General features: G+C 43.1%; 1 protein-coding gene across 1 annotated transcript in view; it reads left to right on the plus strand.

Moving 5' to 3' along the window:
* The first annotated feature begins 1,414 nt into the window (after positions 1-1,414).
* The window catches only part of LOC109933642 (1-phosphatidylinositol 4,5-bisphosphate phosphodiesterase delta-3-like), a 59,079-nt gene continuing 41,220 nt past the window's right edge, over positions 1,415-19,273 (plus strand). Inside the window, exons 1-2 of the mRNA XM_020532665.2 lie at positions 1,415-1,691; positions 17,124-17,273. Coding sequence (XP_020388254.1) covers positions 1,610-1,691; positions 17,124-17,273 — 232 coding nt within the window. The 5' untranslated portion in view covers positions 1,415-1,609. The remainder of the gene's footprint in view (positions 1,692-17,123; positions 17,274-19,273) is intronic.

The raw sequence follows: 19,273 nt of genomic DNA on the forward strand, positions 1-19,273 counted from the left end.
GGCATTGCACTGAAAGCTCGTGTGATTTCAAATAAACCTGTTGGACTATAACCTTGTGTCATGTGACTTTTGACTTTGTTGACCCCAGTCCAGTACCAGCAACTCCACATCATGTTTATACCTACAAAATAGTTAATTTTCCTTTGAAAATTATTATTGAAAATTTTCTCGAGTTTGTCATCTTAACTTTCAGAGTGAAACAAAAATTCTCACCTCTCTGTTTTTCATTTTCCATCTGCTCTTTTGGCTACTAGAACTCCTACTACTGAAACCAGCTTCTCACACAACACCCACTTCTGTTTCAAATCTCACTTTAAAGCTGCCTTGCTCTTAAGTACTACTAAGTGGAGACAAAAAATGAAAACTTTTGGTCCTGCACTTTTGGGACTGAAACATCACAAGGCCATAAAATGTAGCAGCACAAGTAGGCCATTTGGCCCATTGACTCTGCTCACCATTCAATGAGGTCACGTTTGATCTGATCATTTTCAGATCCACTTTTTCTTGATTCCCTTCCTGATTAATAATTTCTCTATCTCAGCCTTAAATTACTAAATTACCTAACCTTGACAGCCCTCTGTGGCAAAGAATTCTACAGTTTCACTACACTCTGCGAGAAGAAATTCCTCCTCATTTCTGTTTTAAACAGGTGACTCAGCAATCTGAGATTATGCCCTCTGGTCCCAGACCTCCTGTAATAGAAACCACCTTTCTGTATTAATCCCATCAAATCTGCAAAGAATCTTGCACACTTCACGATGAGTTGGAGGTAACAATTCTGTGATTCAATGACTATGCTCCTTAGTTGGCACTGCCTTGTGAATCTTCCCTGGGGTGCCTCCAATGCCAATTTCCTGACATAAGGGGACCAGAACTGTTCACAGCATTCTGGCTATAGTTGAGAAATCTAAATTCAGAAGAAAACCAAATTCAAAAAGGACACAATAAGCTATCGAGCAAGGCAACTTATGAAAAGAAAAAGTTCATGAGTGGTAATTTTCACTGGCCACAGTAACTGCTTGGAGGTAAGTAAAGTGAACAGGGCACCAACCAGGGAGGGTTTGAGCACTAGACTACAGGCTTAAACACGAACGAAAATATTGACATGGCATCCGGCCAATGAGCTGCCCTTCACATCCCTGAGTGAATGACAGCATTCAGTAATTAAAGGGGACTTATTAACATTTCCTTCCAGTTTTACCACGTTTGACAACGTCCCCTTTCCTTATATAGAGGGTGAAAGTCACATGAGTTGAATTCCTGGGTTATAAACGAAGGGTCGACGAGAGGAGCCAGGCTCTAGCTTCAGGCAAGAAGGTGAAGGGGAGGAGAGTGTGGGGAAGGGAAGGGAAGGGAAGGGAAGGGTAGGGTAGGGTAGGGTAGGGTAGGGTAGGGTAGCGTAGCTGGGAGCAGCTAGCAGCTAGTAGCTAGATACTGAGCAGAGAGAAACTCCTCGAGCTGCAGGAACCGAGACAGAGGTCAGCAAGGCGTGAACAGAGAAAGAGAGACAGCAGCCCATCCCAGGCCGGCAGAGGCCGGCTCTGTGTCCCAGGCTCGGAGCTCAGCAACCCCGGGAGCGAGCAGAAAGGCGGCGGGGACAAAGCAGACCATGATCGGCACCAGATCCAGGGGCACGGAGCTGCCGGAGCCGGATCACAATAAACTCGCTCTGAAAGCCTTCAGGAAAGTTGGTAAGGATGGGACGGGCAGAGTGGGTATTTGTTGAGGGAACGGCAGGAATGTGTCCGACCCAGGAATAATTGGCGGGGGCCAGGGGCACGGATTAAACACAGATTGTGTCTGTCTCCAAAAACCTTCGCATTCGGAGCAAGGAGCGAGCTCCCTGTCCAATTTGTGACCACAATGTCCTACCTGTGTCGGGCTGGAAGCCACTTCACCTCAGAAACGCCAACATTTCTGAGAGTTTAGCCGAGAATCGCTGTGTACTTTGTTAGGATAAAGTCCACTAGGAACGCCCACGAGTATGAAGGGGCGCTACCTAAATGCACACTCCTTAACTGTTTCGAGAGCATCAAGGCGGAATGTCTCTGTCCATGCAGTGTTAGCTGTTGGCTCAGTGGTGTGTGTAGGCTAAATCTGTAGGCTGCAGACCAGTATAAAGGGAAATCTGTTCCCCCGGGATTAGTGTTTAATGTGGAGGATGAGCAGGAATGCCTTCTCTCCCTCCCCTCATCTTGCTACCAAGATTTGAAGCCTCTTCACGTCCCAGCCAGCAATGACTCTAGTTACACTGTCCTGACGGTGAATGGAGAGTGTGGTAAAATGCTGAAGGAAGGAGAATGTCACCACCTTTTCTTAATAGTGTCAGGATTCAGGTCAACAAATAGGTCTCCTGTTTCCCCATCACCACCTCCAGAGAGAGAGAGGGCACTGCCGAGGACAATGAACCAATCACAGATAGGGTCCAGGTAGAAATACAAAATGAGTGAAAATAACTTTAAGATTAGAAAAAGTGACAAAAGTAAAGTTTAGATTGTCAAATAGAATTAATATCAATTTTTCAGGTTCAGAGAAAATTAGCAGATTCTTTCATGGGATGTGTGCATTTGTTACCCATCCCGAATTGGCCCTTGAACTGAGAGGGTTGCTTGGTCACTTTATGGGCCAGTTAAGAATCAACCGCATTGCTGTTGGTCTGGAGTCATATGTAGGTCAGACCAGGTAAGGATGGCAGATTTTCTTTCCGAAAGGACATTAGTGAACTTTTGATGACAGTCATAGTCACCATTAGCTTTATATTCCAAATTTCTTAATTAAATGTAAATTCAACCAGTTACCATAGTAACTGGGATTTGAACCCTACCCACAGGGCACTAACCTGGACTTCTAGATTAATAGTCTGGGACTATTACATTACCACTGAATCAAATCCAACTGGAGTAATAAAAATATGAAGTTAAAATGTGAAAAAAAAATTGCATCTGGGCAAAAGGGCAGGGTAGCAGTCATTGCTTTTCCCAAGTGCTGCGAGTGCTCCTAATTCCCACATTGCAAACAAAATACAGTACAGAGACACTGTAGAAGGTGTTAAAAATATTGTAGGAATTTTTTGAGAAATTAGAACCAACAGGAAAGCTTAAAGGCTGGGATTTCTTTCTCCAGCATGGTCCAATCAATGCCTTTCAAATGATGAAGGGATTTGAGACAGTAGCTGTGGGGAACAGGTTTCTGCTTTTGGGGCAATGTGCGCAAAATAAATCCAGAATGGAATGTAGGAACAAACTCTTCATCCAGAAGTGGGGAGAATGTAGTCCTGGTTACCGTCTGGAAGATTTGAAATGATATTTGTATAGAAACAATTAAAGGAAAGCTAGAGAAAGAAATCAAATGATATCTTGCTAGAATGGGATGATTTATGGTGAAGGGAGCCTTGTGATGTACGTAAACACTGTGTGGACCAATTGGCTGAATGGATGCTTTCCGTGCTGTGAGTTCTGTCCTACATTAATGTATGGAGCATAAAAGGTAAAACCAGTGAACAGAAAACACTTTAAACTGAAAGCCACTACATCATATTCTGTCTATGAAAGCAGGTGACCAGTTGAGCATCACTAAAAATAAATTTAAGTCAATTTATAAGGATGAGGTAAGGGAAGGGGAGAAAGGCGCTAATACTAACAAAGGCAGTTATTACGGCTTTGAAAGGATGATCTAGATGGGTACATGACCTGACAGCAAAAACTCTTGAGGTAAAGTCAATTAACAGGAAGATGCAAAGATCAAGAAAGGCCATGCAGACTGAGAACATATAATAAACTTACCAAGATCTGAAAAAATCTTTTGGAGATAAGGCCTGGAATATTTTTGAGTATATTAAGTGGAAATGGGAGGACATGTGTAATGTTGACCCTTTTAAAGACAAAGGTGATTTGTTAACCAGAAAATTGAAGACTTGCTAGATATTTACCTTGCATTTTTAGGGTGAGAATAAAGCACTCAAATGAGGAAAGTTAAGAAGTAAATTTAACAGATTCACTGCAAGTGAACAACTGCTGTAATGGAGAACTCGGGAAGATGAGAGATTGCTGAACATCTTAGACTGGGAGTAAGGAGAATGTACTCAAACTGAGGATGTGATTTGTGGTGTTCCTCAAGGATTTACACTGGCACTGCAAATTTGTACTGTTTGTTAAATGAAGGACTGGGGAACTGTTTTTAATCCAAGTTTGCAGAAAATGCCATATTAGGTGATGCAGGAAGTACAGGGGAACAAAGTTGCTAAGTGATGTTGTCTTAAGAACAAGTCTTGTTTCTATAAACATACTCCAACCAATGGGATACTTTTGAAATAGAAATACTATTGTAACATAGGAGAATAAATTGAATGGACAAATCTGGAGCAGCTGGAGTTTGATCTGGGAACATGAGAAATGATCCAGTTTGGACTTTAAGAAAGAGAGAAGAATGCATTTTCTAAATGCTAAAAAGCTAGGAGCTATGACTGAGAAATTTCCATGATTTCCATGTGCAGAGATCACAAACTGTCAGTAGATAGTGGCAAAAATGGCTTTCTAAGCCCCTGGAATGTTGGCCTTTCTCTCCAGGGGCTAGGATGTGGCAGAGTGGAGATTCTGATCCCATTTATGAAGCACTGGTTAGATTTGATTTAGAACACAATGTTCAGATCTGGGCACTGGCCTTCAGGAAGGCTTTATTAACTTTGGTGGGAATGCAGCACAGATTCACTGCAACAATCCCACCATTAAATAGGTGACATTATGAGAACATGTTGCATTGACTAGGGTTATGTTCCCTTGTGTCCAGAAGATTAAAGGCTGATCTAATTGTGGTGCTTTATAATTAAAGGGTATGTCAGGGCAAATTGAAACAAAAAACAGCCATTTCCTCTGATGACTAATTCCAAGATCAGGGGTCATAATCTTAAAATTAGAATTGGGTCATTCAGGAATGATGTAAGGAAGCATTTCTTCACAGAATGGGTTGTGGTATTTTGTGGTATTCCGCCCACCCCACCGCAACGAACTATTGAGGCTGGTGTCATTTGAAAAATTTCAAATTTCGGAGATTATTGAGCAAAACAGGATTAAGATATGGTATAGATGAGATTTAAGATGCCAATCACATAACTAAGGTGTGAAAGGGCTGAATGATCACCCCTTGTTTCTTGGGGAGATCATTTCACATGATGTAAGGAATGCTATTCTCCTTTGGCACCATTTCACAATGACCCCAGACAGCATGATTGAGCCATAGATTCTGTTTCAGCTCCTGAAGAATAGGCAAGTTACTTTCTGGATTAATTTAGATTCGGGACATTGTTATTGATGCTTGTGGTGTCCTAATGAGACAGTAAACATCTCCATTTTGGAGGCTGGTTCTTTGGTAAGCTGCTTTATGCTTATAAGACAATGAGGAATTGAGTGCCATGCAACATAGCTGTCAGAATAGGCGGTTCAACCCACTGAGCCTACCATTCGTGACTAATCATTTGCTTCAGTGCCTTTTTCCCCCATTATCCCCACATCCCTTTGAGTCCTTGGTCTGTAAATGGTATGCAATTGAAGTGGTATCCAAAAGTCTCCCCTTGAATTTTGACATTCAATTCCTAAATCACCAACTTCCATTTTCATTTGATAAGGCTGCACCTGTGCTCACTCAGTTTGTGCTCTTGACTTTGTTTCTGTTTGGTGCAATCAACATTTGAGAGTTTAAGATGCTTAGAATGTAAAGGCCTTATGTAGATGGTGGTGATGCCCCACAGCAGCATTTGAAACTGATATTGATGTTGTTGTCATTAGCATCTCTGACCGCAGATCTTTTGCTGTTGCCCTGTCTTCTCCTAGGCTAGGAGTAACAGGACATTGCAAATTCCTACAGGTCATCTCTTATGCTCATTTATGAAATAATGACCAAAATTTGAGCAGGTAAAATGTACTGGCAGTTCAAGTGCTGGGATCTATGTCCTGGGTCTGTAGACTTTATTAAGGTTATAGGATCTGCAGATTATGTAGAGTCTGTAGGCTCCATTGCATGTGGACCTATAAGTTATGGAGGATGTAAGATTTGTATTAGAATTAATGTTCAATGTGGTGACCCTTGATTGCTCTCTGAAATGGTCTAGCAAGCCAGTCAGTTCAAGTACAATTTAGGGATAAACAACAAATGCTGGCCTTAAAGTGATGCCCACATTCCATCATAGGATTTTTTTTAAAGTTAAAGGGCTTGGAGACTGTCCATTGAACCAATAGACCCCAGAAGCTTTCTAAAAGTTGCAAGCTATATTGGGCCTCCAGACTGTGTGATTATGTGGGTGTGTAATTGCAACTTGATTAGACTGTTGCAATAAATAAATTGCCTGTGCTTTGCCGAAACTGATTCCACCGTAGGTGGATATTACTGCCTCTGAGCATCATTCCGATCCAAGTGTTTACATAGAACACTGGAATAGTTTGATGGCCTATTCAGATTGAGAACAACTCAAACCGAAATAAAGTGATGGGTACTTTTTCTAAATGTATAAGTTTCGACTGCCATGTACAAGATGCACTGCATAAATTTACCAAGGATCCTTTAGACAGCACCTTCCAAACTGATGACCACTTCTTCCATCTAGAAGGACAAGGGCAGCAGATTCCTGGGAGCACCACCACCTGCGTTTCCCCTCCCAGTCACTCACCAACCTGACTTGGAAATATATCGCCATTACTTCAGTGTCACTGATTTAAAATCCTAGAATTCCCTCCTTAACAGCATTGTGGGTCTGCATACAGCACATAGACAGCAGTGGTTCAAGAAGACAGCTCACTACTACCTCCAAGTGAAACTAAGGACCGGCACTAATTGCTGGCACAACCAGTGAACCCATGTCCTGTGGATGAAAATTTTTTTTAAAAAGCTCTTCTTTTGGGATTAAAGGTACTGATTGAGGCAGAATGGACCCATGCAAAACAGGGAAAAGACCAGTGTTTGAATCCAGGTCAGTTTTGGATTGATTGGCCTAATTGATGACAGGAGAAAGTCTTTAATTGGCTTCAGTATCTTGGGCCAGACAAGAGAATGTGCTGGACTGTGTGTGCATGTTATGAAGACAGTTTGATTCCTGTCTGTTGTGACCAAAAGCTCCACTTGACACTCATTGACCATCAGCCAAGGGACAGGAAAGTAACTTTGAGCTGAAGCTCCTCCAAGCAATTTTTAAAAATATTTTAAATCCGGATAAATCCTATGACTTTTTGTTAGACAACAGTATTAAGGATTATTGAACCAAGGTAGTGTTAAGAAACAGCCAATCAGACTTGATGCAATTGAATGGTAAAGCAGGTACAAGATACTGAATGGCCTCCTGTTTTGTTCCGAGAAGAGATTTTACAAAATTTACTAACATCTCTCCAAGAGGAGAGAAGGGGGACAGAGAAAGAAACCATTTGGGAAATATAGTCTAACCAATCTAAGTGAGCTAACTCTTCATTCGTGCAGCTTGAAGCTTTTGCTGAAATTACTTTGTTCATTGTAATTCTCTTTAAAACATGGAGCTTAATTGCTGCCAGAATGGATTATGTGAAAGTTGCTAATGAAGCGGGTATGAACTCGCAGGGATTACATTAAGGGAATGTTATCTCCACTAGTCAAAGAAAATGATAGTTTACATGAGTACCTGAGGCAGCAGAAAGCATGAGATCCAGATTGCATGCACCTGATGCCAACTTCATCTGTGAAGCTGCACCCTGGTAAATCATGTGCCTTAATTCCTGGAATTCTGGATGTACACTTGGAGTATTCAGAATTTCATGTGAGTCTTTTGCATGTCACTGCAGAGTCAGTGGTGGTGCTGGCAACAGTTTGTTTGTAGCTTTTGTTTTTGTAATATGTTTTCCAAGTAAGAGGCACTGTCTTCAGTCTCTTGTTTTATTCTGACAACCTTTCCTCTTTTTTGCTCGGTCCAGCATGCTGACTTATTTGGCCTTCTGCTCAGCTACACCCTCAATGTCCTCATCCCCAATAAAAACACAACACGCCCTCACCCTAGCCACTCCCTCTGGTATGGTCATCATCTCCGCTCCATCTAGTCTAATGGATGCAGACATGAAAGGGTATGGTGAACAACTGGTATAGCCACATAACTATAGCAATGGGTCCTGCTGCCATCTGCTAAAGCTCAATATTTTATTCCCAGATCATCCTGGAATGTGAAGATAAGTCTGTTTCTTCCCTGTACTCCAAATCATCTTAAACCCTGCTCACCTCTGACAATAAACTCAGAACTGCTTTGTTACTAAGATTTTTCTTTATTCTTTTATGGGCATTGCTAGTGTACATACATATGAGCAGACATCAACTTATTACGTACCTTTAAATACAGAGCCACCACTTCTTTGAAATCTCTTGTTAAGGGCAGACTTCCTATAGCCATGCCAGTGTCCTTTAATATCTCTACAAATCTAACATCTCTCATTTATCTCTTCAGTGAGATTATCATACTCCACAACTCTTATTCCTGCATCCTTTACTAGTTTAATCTATGACCAATGGGCAAATTGCTATTGTAATTTTTACATGATTGACTGTCATCTAAATTTCCACCGCCTGTCATCCATAACACTGCTTTAATTTCTTTAGTGGAGAAATTTTGTTGTTTTAAAGGTATACAATAATGTCCTGATCACGTGAACTGCAAATTCACAGACTTTCCAGATTCAGTTTCATCTGTGTTTTCTTTATCGATAGCCTAATTAATAATGAGGATATTTCATTGGACACTCAATTTTATTAGCACAAATGTATTCTGGCCATTTTAAAAGGAATAACCAGTTATTTAAAAAAAATTGTTATCACCTGAAAATTAAAGCCAAGCTTCGGCCAAAAGGTTAACTTTTTCTTAAGGAACCAGGATGGCAGGCCATTGTCGTTGCTGCTGGTAGGCGGACTCAAGACAGAAAAAGAGTCTCACTAGACCTAAACTGCCTAAGAAAACTCCTAGACCAGTACCCAGGAGAATGCACATCCTGGCAAGTGCACCTACATCTGGTTTGGAACAGTTAAATTGCTTAGCAACATCCAGATCAGAACTAATCAAAATAAATGTCCAGTTGAATGATCACTCGGTTTCAATGGAGACGATACTGGCGTGGCTGTATCAGCGATGGCAGAACCGGTCTTTAACAAAATTTGCTCTGGCCTCCAACCCTTTAGTTTGTGCAAGACCTTGGTGAGACTGAGAACCTATATCGGGGAGCCTTTACAGATTAAGGGTACAACTTCAGTTCTGGTCTCTTATGAGAAACAGCCAGTTCAGTTACCACTGATTGTGGTAAATGGCTCAGGCTCAAGCCTGATGGGGTGAAATTGATTGAGAAAGATTTAACTTGATTGGCTCAGCACTTTTTGGTTAAAAAATGGCTGGCTGCCTGATTTGAAGTCCGAATTAAATATCCTGAACCCTTTCAGGAAGATCTGGGAATATCAAAGGAGCCAAGGCCATCTTGTATGTCGACCAGGAAGCAATTCCCTGATTCTGCAAGGCCCACCCAGTGCCATTTGCCTTGTGTGTGAAAATAGAAGCAGAAATCAAGAAGCTGGAAAGCGAAGGAATCATCAAACCAGTCCAGCTTGTGGAACGGGCAGCACTGGTTGTACCGATTGTGAAGCTGGACATGAGCCATGCTTACTTGCAATTGCGATTAGATGTGGATTCCCAGAGGTATACTACAATTAATACCTCTAAGGGCTTGTACCACTATATGAGACTGCCTTTTGGAGATCGTCAGGCTGTGCAATTTTTCAGTGGATGATGGACAACATTTTGCAAGGACTACCCTAGGCCTCCATTTTATCTAGATGATGTGCTAATAACAGAGAAGACCGATAAGGAGCACTTAGAGACCTTGGATAGATGTTTTTCCAAGGTGGGCATATGTATTAGATGGGAAAAATGAGTGTTCCAGACAGCCCAAATGACCTGCTTAGGCTACATAGCCAATAATACCAGGTTACACCCTTTGGAAGATAAAGTGAGGGCAGTCAAAGGTGTCCAGGCTCCAATATGAGTATTGGAGATGAAGTCTTTCCTTGGTTTGGTGAATTATTACGGAAAGTTCATACGTAACCTGGCCTCCATCCTGGCACCTTTGCATCTGCTCTTAAAGGGTCAGTCTTGAAAATGGTTGCATAGTCAAACTTTTTCAGGGATTGAAGAAATAGCTATCATCCTCTAAGGTGTTTGCACACTATGATCCCAAGGAAAATTTGGTATTGACGTGCGATGCCGCCCCATATGACATTGGGGTAGTATTAGCTCACAGGTGTGCAATGGAGAGGGATGCCCGATAATGTATGCATCCAGGGCTTTGGCTAATGCAGAGCATAAATACGCCCAGATAGAGAAGACTGGTTTGGTGGTCATATTTGCAGTCCGGAAGTTCCACCACTATCTTTACAGACCCAAATTTATAATACTAACAGACTGCAAGTCCCTGCTAGGCCTACTTAAAGAGGGCGAGGCAATGGTGCCTTTAGCTTCAGGCTGAATTCAGCGTTGGTCTCTAATACTAAGTGTGTATGATTACAAGTTGGAACACTGTCTGGGAGGCCAAGTTGCAAATGTAGATGTATTGAGCTGCCTCCCATTGGCAGACACACCACCAGTGATACTGCAACTGGAAGAGTCCATAATGGTTTGAAATTTTCTGCACAAATTTTAGTCACAACTGACAATATCAGACTTTGGACACAAAGATCTGGCCCTGGCAAAACTGAAACAGCTGGTGGTGATGGGGAAAACCATAATGCCGTCGCAACAAGAACTGAAACTTTTTTGGACCTGGAGAGCTTCACTAGTTACCAAACTGTCCGTTCCTGTTTGATTATTGGACCACCCCACATACACCTACAGGGATAATTCCAGCAGAGTTGTAATGAGGAGAAGACTCCACACCAGGTTAAATCTGATTTCCCAGACCTGGGGGAGCTGAATGAAATGGCATCAGGAGCGCCTATGCCAGTCACAAGACTCCTCTAAACAAGAGAGACAGTTTACTTCAGGGGATGAGGTTTGGTGTAGGAACCATTGGAATGGCCCTGCATGGGTAAGAGGCATGGACGATGTGAGGACAGGTTTGGGGAAATATAAAGTTTGGGCAGGTGCCATGGTCCTGAACAAGCATGTGGACCATATGAAAGCTGCAATCTCGCAAACAGTGCAGGAGCAAAGCATACCCGGCTCCTTGACTGCCTTTCTGACTGTTCTGGAACGTGTGGATTCTCCCTCCACGTAAACCGTTGAAGGTACCTCAGAATTTGAGATGGGCACAGCGGATGTTGCCACCTGAAGAAGAGAATGAATTTCTTCTGAGACGTCCAGGGTGCAAGAGGTGAATTACTGTGCATTACACGCTGTCTGTATCAGAGGCCGAGTTTGGAGGAACCTGACCCGGTGCTAAAGCACCCCAGGAGGAGCTACATAAAAAAATGGGCCTATGTCCTCTGACTCAGAGGGGCAGGGATGTAGTTACTGTAATGAGATCAGCCAGGTGGACATCGTAGAATATGAGTTCCTTGATTAGGGTTGTTAACCTGGTCCAATCAGGGAGCCCTGGCTGATAGATATAAACAGGAGTGTCAGAGGTTCTGCTCACTCTGAGGGCTGGCTCTAACCAAACTGGACCAGCGTCAAGGACTCTCCACATGTAAATAGTGGTGACTTTGTGACAGGATATCAGCCTCCGTGGAGTTATTTCAATAATGTTACTTTGAATCACATCTGAAACATCAATTGACTACACTTTAAGCATTTCTGACATTCATTTACTTATGATAAATCCTAAACTCTCTTCCTTCTCAAAATTGTCAGAAACATTTCTGTTAGTTATAGTTGTCCTTTCAGACCTAGGTTCACATTGTAACTTCATTCTTCCATTGATCATGAGGCTCACTTTCGGAAACTGGACGGGTAGTCATACCCCAAAACTTTGTTTTGACTTGTCCGTCTTCTATGGCCAATGTTATACTGCAAACGATAACTGTGTATGTGAGCAGAATTTATACTTTTATAGGAGGGCTTTATTTCCGTTAGCTACACTCATAAAACTCTCACCCCATTGATTACTAATTCTCTGTATGTATGTACAAATTAATTCTTAACTAATATATCCATCACCTGTTTAATATATCCACCTAGGCACTTCTTCAGGTAACATTGACCTCACTTCTTTAAATCAGCTGTGATCTGCTGTTCTTCCCGTTTTTAAAAATAAAGTCCTCAACCCCACCATTCCTGTAACCACTTAATTTATATCCATGGCTGCTATAGCCAAAACTAGCTTTTTTTTTACTTAAGAACAGCACTTTTTGGAGGTACAAGCTAAAAATGTCCATAGTATTTCAGAATTCTGATCCATGAGTATAAGTGATGTTGACCTGAAGTAGTTTAGCACCTGGAAGTCTCCATGATAAAGGAATTCTCAGTTGCTGCCTGGGAACCAAAGGCATAGTGGCGAACCATATGTGCTGTGATCACTGTTCAATTCTGAAGAAGGGTCACTGGATCTGAAACATTAACTCTGCTTTATCTCCACAGATGCTGCCAGACCTGCTGAGCTTCTCTGACATTTTCTGTTTTCATTTGAATGGAAGTCTCTTCTGTTCAGGAATCTGTCCAGCCTGCTCTCAGTACCTTGATAGCTGCATGACTACAGTTAAGGACCTGAAGGAATCCATCAATGGTGACCAACTCCATTGCCCTCTGTGACTGCATGGGATTATTGAACCAAAATGTACAGAGACCCCATTCCTCTGGAATAGGGCGCTGCAAGATGCAGCCCCCTTCCTACCTGATCCGTTGGCAGATTCTGGACTGACTCAAATAAGGAAAGGTTCTGGGTGACCGTGACTGTAATTTTTGCAGATAGGGAACTGCCCTGGGCTGTGAAGCATCAGTACATTATAGACTGGAGCATTCCTGTCCAAGACCACCTTCCCACTAAAGGCAGTCTGTCATTTGCAGGGCTGGGTGTGGGGGTGGGGACGGGGCGGGTGTCACCCTACTCATTGCGTAGTGTCTTCTGTCTTGCCCTTGCAGCCCTGCCCCATTCTCCTCTGCCCTTTTCCTGACCAGGAGGTGACACCCCTTTTGAGCATCCCACCTTCCCCAGTGGTGAGAAATTCCAACCTCACGGAACCAGTAATGGAGAGTCTTGAGTCACTGGCTGAGCAGCTAACTTTAAATTTTCTGTTTCTCAAACTGAGGAATGTGTCCATCAGCACTTGTTATTCGTGAAAACCACAGCCCTGCACCTTGTTGTCTCGGATTCTCCAGCATCTGCAGTTCCTACTATCTCTGATTCAATTTTAACCCCACTGCGAAGCCTCTTCTAAGGATGCCTAACCTGAAGAAGTTACCCTCCTCCCTCCGGACAAACCTCAAGGGATCTCTCTCCCACTGCACCTCTCCACCTATCCTCTCCTCTATCCCTCTTCTATCCGCCTCCCACTCTCTCCCTATTTATTTCAAAACCCCCTTCCCCTCCCCCTTTTCTGATGAAGGGTCTAGGCCCGATACGTCAGCCTCTCTGCTCCTATGATGCTGCTTGGCCTGCTGTGTTCATCCAGCCCTGCACCTTGTTGTCTCGGACACTCCACACCTTAGCTGTTCACCAAGTGCCTCTCAATTGGACCAGTAGCTGGGGATTTGCTATTACCTTGGTGAGCTCATTCTGCAGTTCATTAAATCTGTTCATTGGAGATAGATGGAATGCCAGCAGTACCCCTGCCTCCCCATTCACCTTCCCTTTGGTCATGTCCCAGAGCTGTGGGGATCCAGTGATGCCATCTGAATGCAGTTTTCACTATGCGACCGACACTCTAACTCATCGTCACAGACTATAAAGATCCAACCCTAAGTTTCTGAGAAAAAAGAGGGGACTTTGGTTAAAGAGTCGTAGAGGTTTACAACATGGAAACAGGCCCTTCAGCCCAACTTGACCATGCCTGCAATTAAACCAGCCCTATTTACCTGCGTTTGTCCCATATCCCTCCCTACCTATGCCATCCATGTACCTGTCCAAATGTTTCTTAAATGACGAAATTGTATTTGCCTTCACCACTACCTCTGGCAGCCCGTTCCAGACACTCACCACGCTGTCTGTGGGGGAAAAAATGTGGACTCTTTTGCATCTCTCCTCTCTCACCCTAAACCTCAGGTTATGAAGGAAGGCAGAGCAAGGAAGAGGGGACAGGCAAGGAAAGAAAGAGAAAACCAAGATAATTGAGGGATAGAGGGGAAAAGTGGAGTGATGAGGTTTAAGAGAGCAGACAGTCTAAGAGAAAGAAAATGCAGCAATGTAGAGAGAATTTTACAGAAAAGACAGGACAGGGAGTGAAATAGTCCAAGGAGAAAATGAGACCTCCATGGCACAGACTCTAGCTTTGGTGTAGGGTGTGAACTGAATGCCACTGAGCTGGAGGGATTATAGTTCGTATGAGCAGAGTCAGTGTTGGGATGTGTCACAATAAATTAATATTAAATATAAAATTTGTTTTTCTAATTTAACACAAAGCCTTGAAGTGTTTGTGTGTTCTGTACTATACTCTGCTCAGCTTTAGTCCCTTCCCCCAGTGGGAGCCTTCAGAAAGGTTTAAGGATTCTCATTTAATTCATCAAACTCTATACTGCTGTAACTTTGAGAATAATTCTCCCGTGTTCCACCCAGTCCCCTAATCCTCAATTGTGTCTTTTCCTGTAAAGCCCACCCCAGCTGCCTTCTGCATGGGGTCAAACGGTATGAACAAGTGTCCTGATAAGATCGAAAACAAATATTGTCTTTCATAACTTGCTGTTTCCCAACTATGCCAGTGAAAGTTGTGATGTGCCAGTTCCTTAGGACACTGGCTGCAGGCACAAAGAAATCTCTGTCCCCTGACTCTGCACTTGCACTATTCGATCAATGGGGCATTGTGTCCATATTCCAGGCTTGGGAGCTTGTTGCAATTATTTGTAATGCTAAAAGTTCATTTGCTCAAATCACACTGACAGATTTTACATACTGAATACAAATGTGGTTTTGGAGTCTTGGGGGTGTCTAGGCATTCTGAGGAAACCATATGAATGTACAGTTTGTCATGGTAACATTTTGGCATCATTCTCTCAGTTAGGCACTTTGCCTTCGAGCATATGCTGTAATTTCCAGGTGTTGTCAGAAAATTGCATGGCATGTGTTTAAAACTTTCCAAGCTGCCTACTCTGTAATCAGAGTGATCTGTAGGGAACATAGAATCAGAGTTGACCCTCTGTATATTTAACTGGTTACTGAGTTAGGTAATAGACTGAATCATTGGCACAGTGAAGTTACCTGTCTCCTCGCCTACTCACCTGCTTATGAGCATCTGTAATAATCCCCCTGCATATTTGAGCAGAACCCAGGCAAGGTTTCTCAAGTTATTACAGTTCCAGACAGACAGTCCACACCATTAAGCTCCTGGGTGAGGAGGGATGAACTGGCTCCTCTTCTTTATTCATGGTTGTTTGCAACAAGATTATTTCAAAAAGGATCCCTCCGTTGGAATGCCTTTCTCCCAGACCAAATAAATCCATATTTTAAGAGGAGCCAACTTAACCAGGCTTTTGTTGATTTAACAAAAGAATGAATTTGAGCTACTAAATGTGATAGCAAATGATAACAAGGCACTTGTGCACAGGTTAGGATTAGGAAATGAATCCAAAAAAAATGTAATAAGATATATGGGTCAGTTTTTCTGGGTGATTTGTATAAAGTTGATAATGGAACAGAGACAGTAGGAACCGCTGATGCTGGTGTCTGAGATAATAAGGTGTGGAGCTGGATGAACACAGCAGGCCAGGCAGCATCAGAGGAGCAGGAAAGCTGATGTTTCTGCTTTGTGGAGCACCTACGCTCGGTTTGTGACAAATGACAACACCTCCCAGTCGCAAACCACTTCAACTCTCCCTCCCATTCCTTGGACGACATGTCCATCCTGGGCCTCCTCCAGTGCCACAACGATACCACCCGAAACTTGAAGAACAGCACCTCATATTCTGCCTAGGAACCCTACAACCCAATGGTCTCAATGTGGACTTTACAAGCTTCAAAATCTCCCCACCCCCGACCTCAACCCAAGACCAGCACCCCCCCCACCCCAGTCACCCCCGTCTCCTTGACCTGTCTTCCTCCCACCTACCCGCCCCTCCCTCCTCACTGACCAACCCCCATCCCAACTCCCTACCTACACGCACCTTTACTGGCTTCATCCCCGCCTCCTTGACCTGTCCGCCTTCTCTCCACCTATCTGCTCCACTATCCACCTTCTGTCATTGCCTCCCTCTCTCTCTATTTATTTCAGAGCCCCCTTCCCCTCCCCCATTTCTGATAAAGGGTCCACACCTGAAACATCAGCCTTCCTGCTCCTCTGATGCTGGCTGGCCTGCTGTGTCCATCCAGCACCACACCTTGATAATGGAACAGTTGATTTCAGGATTCTTGGCTTTTGCAAGTTGTGATCCTTCTGGCCTATTCTGATGATGGCTGCCTGGCAGGGCTCTGAGTCAGAGAGTCCTTCTTAACTGTTTCCTTTTACACTTAATGGCTTGGTGGCTAATTGGTTTTTAACATGCAGAGCAAGAGAGTCCTTCTACCTGCAACACAGAGCTGACTTCAATGACAGGGTTGCTTCTTCAATTTTGACCGTCAGACACAGTAGTGCGCAAACCCAGGTAAATACTTTAGTTCATGAACACAGTTTGTCTGACTACACACCGAGGCCAGAGTTGCAGTTAGTTTTTAACCATCTTTTTGGCATATTCCCAAAACGCGCAGTGAGAGCTGGTGATAGTCAGCCCTTGTTATTTCTTCTTGTTACCCCTCTCTCTTTTAAATTTCCCTGACACTTTACTCGGCAGATGCAACATTCTATGAATCCCACACAGACTTTGCCAGTCTCTAAATTTATATCCATGGTCTTTCTTTTTGTCTGTGGTAGTCCTTTTTTAAGAAAGAAAAACATATTTTCAAGGCAAAAGTTAAATTTTCCTTAACTCTTCTGGGTTCAGTTCTTTATTATCCCCGGCTACCGTGTTGTTTTTTTTCCGGATTTTTTTTCCGGCATCTTGACCTTCACCCTCCTGTCTCTTTCAGGATTGCAGGACGATGAAGATGTAAAATTCATGTTAATGGGCAGCAAGTTAAAAAAAATCAAGTCTGGTACATGGAAGAAAAATCGACGGTTGAAACTGCAGGAGGATGGACTTTCCATTTGGTGTGAGTCCAGGAATAAGGCACCCACCTGTGAGTATTCCCATGATGGTACATCATTGAGCGACTGAGAATTGTTATGGAATCCAGGACAAGCAGATCAAGAAAGACTGTTTCAGCATCCACTGTCTCCTAATTCCCGAAAACAGCACCAGCCTATTGTCAATAACTGTTTTCTGGCAGTTGTAGAGTTCATTCACCCATTAATATAACGCCAATTTCCTCTTGAGGATTATTACTGGATTTACTCTCCGTCCTTTCACCACTATTCTGCCTTTTAAGCCTTTGTTCCATCTAGTAAATGATTATTATGGAATCTGGTCACCATCCGGTCCTTTGTTCCCAGTGCCATGTGAGGAACATCTCATTTGTTCCATTTAAAGCTGAACGAAATGCAAGCTCCCCAGGATTCTGAAGGTAGCTGTTTCTTCTTCTAACAGAATCTCCCTTTCCAAGAACAGCATACCGATAGTACAGACTAGTTGCTTGTTCATGGGTCTAGCTGGGAAATGTAAGCACAACTAGTAACTTAAATGATGGGACTGACTTGGAGGCTTTCAACCTTTTTGTTAATATCCATCTTGTGCAATTATTGTCTATTTTTCTTTTTTGGAAATTGATACATTCTGACCATGCATCATGGGCATTTCACATATCAATTTCCTTTGTAGTTATCCATCCAGAAAATCTATTAGAAATTCAAAACCTTTCTTACAATTCAACTGACTGTTATCCATCTCATTTACATCTGACTTGATGTCATGCAAGAAGTGGCAATGTACTCAGCCTTCTCTTTAGGAAAGTAGCAGTCCAGGTCCACACACAACTGCAGCTCACATGGTGAGATTGGCTTGGACGCTGACAACACTGGAGATTTAATCCTGTTTTCTGTCATTTTTCATAATGGCTACCAGGATTTTAACTTTACATCCAAAAGGAAATTGTATATTTTAGATTCCAACTTCCATCTTTTAGATGAGCATCATTTGTTACCATATCAAATCAGGGGCAGTTATAGGACACAGGAGTTGAGCCTCATACACTTGTTAATTAGAGACAGCTAATCTGCTCTTTTTTTTTGGAAAAGAAACAAGTTAAACTGTTTAGGCAGTATTAAAAGGTGGCACTATAACAATAATCTAATATTTGAAAGTAATTTAAAATTGGTAGTGGTGCGAGGTGAAATTGTGCCATTGCTAACAGCAGGCCTTGAGTATATCAATGGGCAATGCATGCAATGGGGAGGCAATGGCCTAGTGGTATTATCGCTGGACTGTTAATCCAGAGACCCAGCTAATGTTCTGGGGACCAGGGTTTCAATCCCGCCACAGCAGATGGTTGAATTTGAGTTCAATAAAAATATCTGGAATTAAGAATCTAATGGGGTGGCATGGTGGCTCAGTGGTTAGCACTGCTGCCTCACAGCGCCAGGGACCCGGGTTCAATTCCACCCTTGGGCGACTGTCTGTGTGGAGTTTGCACATTCTCCCCACGTCTGCGTGGGTTTCCTCTGGGTAGTCTGGTTTCCTCCCACAGTCAAAAGATGTCCAGGTGGATTGGCCAGGCTAAATTGCCCATAGTGTTCAGGGGTGTGTAGATTAGGTGGGTTATAGGGGGATGGGTTGGGTCTGGGTGAGATGCTGTAAGGGTCAGTGTGGACTTGTTGGGCTGAAGGGCCTGTTTCTACACTGTAGGGATTCAATGATTCTGTGATTACCATGAATCCATTGTCAATGGCTGGAAAATCCCACCTCACTAATGTCCTTTAGGGAAGGAAGCTGCCATCCTTTCCTGGTCTGGCCTACATGTGACTCCAGACGCACAGCAATGTTGTTGACTCTGGGCAATTAGGAATGGGCAATAAATGTTGCAACACCCTCATCTCACCAATGAATAAGGGAAAAAAATGCACCCTCTCAAAGGGCACCCAGGTGGGGACATAGGCACAGAAGAGAGGATGACAATCAGTTATAACAACTCTCTCCATGTGTGCTGTCAGGATCTTGTTAGGACCATGTTCAGCCTGGGATCAG

This window comes from Rhincodon typus, chromosome 30, assembly GCF_021869965.1.
Source record: "Rhincodon typus isolate 14 chromosome 30, sRhiTyp1.1, whole genome shotgun sequence".
NCBI lineage: Eukaryota > Metazoa > Chordata > Chondrichthyes > Orectolobiformes > Rhincodontidae > Rhincodon > Rhincodon typus.